The 6,705-nt window shown below is 51.1% G+C and overlaps 1 protein-coding gene across 1 annotated transcript in view; it reads right to left on the reverse strand.

Annotated features, from left to right (window-relative positions):
• Positions 1-6,705, reverse strand: part of RNF111 (ring finger protein 111) — a 414,145-nt gene that overhangs the window by 104,456 nt on the left and 302,984 nt on the right. Inside the window, 1 exon segment of the mRNA XM_029575848.1 lies at positions 6,353-6,541. Coding sequence (XP_029431708.1) covers positions 6,353-6,541 — 189 coding nt within the window.

The raw sequence follows: 6,705 nt of genomic DNA on the forward strand, positions 1-6,705 counted from the left end.
TTTCTATGTTAACCCAGCGGGCGATGGTGGGCCGCGAGGCCGCTTCACCTTGTTTCTTTCCGCTGAGCAGGACAAACAGATGGTCCATCTTTCGTACTTCTTGTGTCACTTCCAGATATCTGGGCAGCAATCTGCCAATGTCGAGATGGCGTAATAAACGCCCTTCTTCAGATTTCTTCAAACCCGCAGTGGTAGGCAAGGATATGGTTTGGTTAAGATGAAACTGTGAAACCACTTTAGGTAGAAAGGAGAGAACCGTACGAAGATGGATAGCCTCAGGAGTGATTCTGAGAAATGGATCACGGCAGGACAGTGCTTGTAGCTCTGAGATGCGGCGTGCTGAACATACAGCCAGCAAAAACACCATCTTCAAAGTGAGAGAACGGAGAGACAGGCCCTGAAGGGGTCTGAAGGTGGATCCCGCGAGGAAATCCAAAACTATGTTGAGGTTCCACAAAGGCACTGGCCACTTCAGTGGCGGACGAAGGTGCTTGACTCCTGAAAGGAGTCAAGCACCTTCGTCCTTTCAGGAGTCAAGCACATGGATGCGTGGCAATGGTCTTGCCATCCCTCCTGGGACCATAGCAAGACAGCGCAGCCACCTGAACCTTGATGGAGCTGAGGGAGAGACCCTTCTGAAGTCCATCCTGCAGGAAATCCAAAACAATAGGGATAGTAGTCGCATGTGGGTTGGTGCCATGAGTGTCGCACCATGCCTCAAATACTCTCCAGATCCTGACATAGGTAAGGGATGTGGAAAACTTGCGAGCTCGAAGGAGTGTATCTATCACGGGCTCCGAGTAACCTCTTTTCTTTAGTCTAGCCCTCTCAATGGCCAGACAGTAAGAGAGAATTGAGCTGGATCCTCGTGGAGGATGGGACCTTGACGTAGAAGGTCCCGTAGAGGAGGCAGGGGAAGAGGCTCCCCTGCCAGCAGTCTTCTCATGTCTGCGTACCAGGGTCTTCTTGGCCAGTCTGGTGCCACTAGAAGAACTAGGCCCCGGTGTTTCTGAATCTTGTGGATGATGGCGCCCAGCAGAGGCCACGGAGGAAAGGCATATAGCAGAGTCCCTGGAGGCCATGGCTGAACCAGGGCATCGATTCCGTGTGAGAACGGATCGCGCTTGCGGCTGAAGTATCTGGATACTTGAGCATTGGACTTGTCCGCCAGTAAATCCATGTCCGGAGTCCCCCAGTGATCCACAATCATCTGGAAGGCTGTGGGTGACAGCTGCCACTCTCCCGGATTTAAGCTTTCTCTGCTGAGGAAGTCTGCCGTGGTGTTGTCCTTCCTGGCAATGTGGACGGCGGAGATGTCCTGAAGATTCGCTTCTGCCCAAGCCATCAGTGGGGCGATCTCCAGAGATACTTGTCGGCTTCTGGTTCCGCCCTGACGGTTGATGTATGCCACCGTGGTGGCGTTGTCGGACATCACTCTGACGGCTCTGTTCTTCAGTCTGTGAGCAAATCGAAGGCATGCCAATCGGACTGCCCGGGCCTCTAGACGGTTGATGTTCCACGCTGACTCTTCTCTGTTCCACTGCCCTTGTGCGGTGAGTCATTCGCAGTGTGCTCCCCAGCCGCTCAGGCTGGCATCTGTGGTGAGCAGAGTCCACATGGGGGAGGACATCTTCGACCCCCTGCTCGTGTGGTTGGGCTGCAACCACCACCGTAACTGGGTCCGTACTCTGGCAGGCACAGGTAGGTGCGTGGAATAGTTCCGGAAACGGGGGCTCCAGCGAGAGAGCAGGGAGCGTTGCAGAGGTCTCATATGGGCCCTTGCCCAAGGTACCACTTCCAGGGTGGATGCCATGAGGCAGAGAACCTGCAGATAATCCCAAGCTATGGGCCGACTGGCTCCCATCAAGTACCGGATACGCGTCTGAAGTTTTAACCTTCTCTTGGTAGTGAGACTGACTGTATCTGCCTGGGTGTCGAACTGTACTCCCAGGTATTCCAGCGACTGGGAAGGCTGTAGGCAACTCTTGCTGAGGTTGATTACCCAGCCCAAGCTTTCCAGAAGGGCGATCACTCTGTCGGTTGTCCGATGGCTCTCCTCTCGTGATTTCGCCCTGATCAGCCAATCGTCTAGGTAGGGATGGACCAGGATTCCTTCCCGTCTGAGTGCCGCTGCTACCACTACGACCACCTTGGTGAAGGTCCGCGGTGACGTGGCCAACCCGAAGGGCAGAGCCCGGAATTGGAAGTGGCGTCCTAGAACCTTGAAGGGTAGGTAGCGCTGATGATCCGGATGAATCGGGATATGCAGGTAGGCTTCCGACAAGTCTAAGGCCGTGAGGAATTCTCCTGGCTGTACTGCGGTCTTGACGGAGCGCAGAGTTTCCATGCGAAACCTCGGGACCCTTAAGTATCGATTGACTGACTTGAGGTCCAGTATGGGCCGAAAGGTGCCCCCTTTCTTGGGTACCATGAAATAAATGGAATAGTGTCCAGAATTCACTTCCCATGCAGGTACTGGGATGATGGCTTTCAAGGACAGGAGCCTCGCCAGGGTAGCTTTCAATGCTGCCTTCTTGTGTATGGGACATGAAGATTCCACAAACTTGTCCGGAGGGAGGTGATGAAAGTCCAGATAATACCCCTCTCGGATGATGGAGAGGACCCACTGGTCTGACGTAATCTCGACCCATCTGGGGTAGAAGAGGGTTATAACCTGCCCCCTATGGCTCCGTCCCCCAGATGGATCGGCTGATTCTCATTGGGAGGCGCGGCCGGGACCTGAACCCGAGCCGGCTCCCCTCTTGCGCTGCTTGTTCCGAAAGGACTGGTTTCTGGCCTGAGGACGAGGCGCCTGGTAGCGACTCCTATAGGGAGTGAAGCGCTGGGAGCTTCTACCTCTGGAGGGCCTTGGAAAGGCGTGCTGGTTCCTTCTGAACCAATCTTCTGGCAGTCGAGGTACTGGAGAGGTGCCCCATGTGCTGGCCAGTTTATCAAGGTCGCTGCCAAACAGGAAAGAGTCCTTAAAGGGCAATCTGGTGAGGCGTGTCTTCAAAGGAGCATCGGCTGACCATTTCCGGATCCAGAGCTGCCTCCTGGCGGCTACGGAGGATGAGATCCCCTTAGCTGTTGTCCGGACTAGGTCTGATGCAGCATCCGTGAGGAACGAGAGAGCTGACTCCATGTCTGCTGCTGGCGCATTGTTCCTGACCTGTGACAAAGAGGAACGCGTCACCACTGTGCAGCAGGTTGCGATCCGCAAAGATAGAGCTGCCACCTCAAAAGTCTGTTTCAGAATGGCGTCCAGCCGTCGGTCATGAGGCTCCTTGAGGGCCGCCCCCCCCCCCCTTCAACTGGAATGGTAGTGCGCTTGACCACAGCGCTAATCAAGGCGTCCACCTGAGGGCATGCCAGCAGTTCCTGAATAGCCGGTGCCAGGGGGTACATGCCTGTCAGGGCCCGACCCCCTTTGAATGAGGCCGCTGGTGCAGCCCATTCTAAATCTATCAGTTGTTGTGCCGCTTGCAAGAATGGAAAATGGCGGGCTGTAGGACGAAGACCTTCCAGCAGGGGGTTCTGCGCAGAGGGTACCGTAGCGCTGGGACCTGTAATATCCAACTCCGCCAGGCACTGAGACACCAGGTCGGAGAGATCCTCTTTAGGGAAGAACCGCCTCATGGTTCTATATGGCTCAATCCCTGAGGGAAGTTCCCCCTCGTCTGGGAGTTCAGACTCGTCCGGTGAAACTTCCTGGTCCGACTGATCCGGACTGTCTAGCGGCGGGAGGTCCTGCTCACGATAAGGGCATGAAGGTCCAGGAACAGGATCCGCTGGAGCCGCAACCGCAGCAGTAGCCGCAGCAGGAACAGCAGAAACTGCAGGAACAGCAGGGCCTGGACGGGAAGCTGTTTGCATCTGTACAAAGGCATGAATCCCCTTAAAGAGATCCACCCAGGAAATTGAAGCGGTCTCTAATCGCCGGGGTACGAGATCCCCCGGGATTCCAGGTTGGTCGAGACTGCCCGCTAAATCCGGGGTAGCCCCTGGGGAACTGTCACCAAATCGTGGCTGAGACTGGTCCTGGCCCGAGGGTCCCACGGCCTCCTCACATTAAGCACATAGGGAGTCTGGCTCTTCACTGTGCGTGGCTCTAAGCTGGCATGCAGAGCAGAGGCTTTAATGCCGGAGGCAGGAGGCGCCCCTGCTGAAGACGCTGAGGCATTCTGTTCCATTGAAAAATATGCGCTTAATGAGAAGCGGCAGCAATATACACTTAATATAACAGGCGCTTAATAATAATATGCGGCAGCAATATACACTTAATCGAACAGGCGCTCAATAATATGCGGCAGCTATATACGCTTAATACAACAGGCGCTCAATAATATGCGGCAGCAATATACGCTTAATAGAACAGGCGCTCAATAATATGCGGCAGCAATATACGCTTAATACAACCGGCGCTCAATAATATGCGGCAGCAATATACGCTTAATAGAACAGGCGCTCAATAATATGCGGCAGCAATATACGCTTAATACAACCGGCGCTCAATAATATGCGGCAGCAATATACGCTTAATAGAACAGGCGCTCAATAATATGCGGCAGCAATATACGCCCAATGATATGCAATATGCTCTCAGCAATAGGCGGCTAGCAATATACGCTCAATGATATGCAATATGCTCTCAGCAATATGCGGCTAGCAATATACGCTCAATGATATCCAATATGCTCTCAGCAATAGGCGGCTAGCAATATACGCTCAATGATATGCAATATGCTCTCAGCAATATGCGGCTTAGCAATGTACGCTGAACAATATGCAATATGCTCTCAGCAATATGCGGCTTAGCAATGTACGCTTAATAATATATAATATGCGTAGTCATAGACAGGCGCCTATCATGGGTGCTCAATACCTGAGCAAGGCCAACAAAATGGCGCCCTTCCACGGCGTGCCGCCCACAGGCCACGCCGCCGATCCTCGTTCCTCGGAGACCAAAGAGTAAGAGATGTACGCCTTACCTGATCCTCGGCGCTTCCCGGCTGAAACCCGGGTGGTCTCCGGCTGTGGGGGGAGAGGGCAAGTACCTTCACCGCTGCGCTTTGAGGAAATGCACCCTCTGCCTCGTCCACGCCGGGACCGAGGCGCCTCGTTCGCCCCACCTGAGCCTCGCCCAGGGGCTACGTCCCTGCCGCGATTCGGCCACCGGACCGAGGACTTAAACCTCCAGGGGATCACAGAAATCACCCCGGGAAACTCAACTGAGGGAGGGACCTCAAGGGTATCACCACAGGATTGCGGGGCTCGATGGTGCTGTAGAAGTTTAGTAAGAAGAAAGTAGAAAATAGAAAGTAGATTGGAAACATGCTCAGCGAGCGAGCAGGCTCTCTAAACTGCTTTGGAGACGGAAATTACTGAGTTGCTATGCTTCCTGTGGGGGTATATATACCCGTGCTGACGTCAGATCCATCTCCAACTGCTAGCACGAGCATACTATACCCATTTGTTCTGAGTCCATCTGGCTACACGCCAGGAAAGGTATATGTTCAAAGATAGCATACACATAGAAGTGTGCCATCTCTGCAGAGGTTCTTGTAAGGGTTAGTATATCAGCTTTCTGATTCACAGAAATTCAATGTTTGCGGGAGAGGTTAAGTAAGGAGGAGGAGCTCTCAAAAAAATTTAAACTATTCTCTCAAAGATTAATTAAGAAGTGAAACTAAAAAGGGGGATCTAAAGGATTTTGTTCTAATTCTAAATTTAGTTATTCATAAGCTTCTTTTGTTAATACTGACATTAACTTGAAAGATTCAAAGTGTTGGCCAAGATGATGTCTTTCCCTACTAGCAGTTATTAAGTATAAGCCAAACAAAAATAAGACATGATCTTTTTAATGAAAAGCATTTTCTTTGTAGTTTGGGGCTATCTTGAAAGCATGGCACATTTATTTGACACTGAGAATCAGAGGGCTACAGTTTCAGTATCAGCAAGTTGTCAGAGGGCTACTGGGGGAGAAGAATTTGCTTTGTGCATGCCAAGTCCCAAATCAAGGAGAAAATATGCTAAACATTTTTCCCCACTGTAGAGTCCTATTACACACAGGGTATGTTTAAGCTAAGCAAACATTCAAGTCATAATTTTAAGTGTGTCTTTAACAGACCCTAATGGTTATGTGGTAACATTTCACCTTTCACCGTTTTTCGTTACAATATTAAAAAGGAATATATAACATTAAAAAAGAAACTATAGAAGCTTCCTATTCAACCAAAAAGTTTTTCCTTTTTTTTTTTTTTTTTAAACACAGCATTACATTATGTTAGACCAAAAATATCCTAGTGGGGGGAGGGAGAGGCCTTCTACAATATAAACTTGCAAAATGTCCTACCTGCTGCTGAAGTTCCGGCAGTGCTGGTGTTAGGGGGAGCTGTAGAAGTCTCTGCCACAGTGGAAAGATGGCCATTGGAGGGGCCAGAAGCAGCATCAGAAGTCTGCCCTGAGGTAGATGTATTACTGGAAGCAGAACCTACAGGTTGTGATTCCACCCTAGCAGAGGTAGTTGGTATTACTGAAGGATCTGCATAAGAGAACATTAATATTAAACAGAAACAGGTTAACCTCAAACAAAGATGGAAAATAGACATTTACAAACACCAGAAGCTATTGGTCTGGGATATATCAGCTGAACTGTGAGCCTGTGATTCATACACGGTTATAGGCACAGTAGGGGAAAAGATGCCT

This window comes from Rhinatrema bivittatum, chromosome 13, assembly GCF_901001135.1.
Source record: "Rhinatrema bivittatum chromosome 13, aRhiBiv1.1, whole genome shotgun sequence".
In the NCBI taxonomy this organism is placed as follows: Eukaryota; Metazoa; Chordata; class Amphibia; order Gymnophiona; family Rhinatrematidae; genus Rhinatrema; species Rhinatrema bivittatum.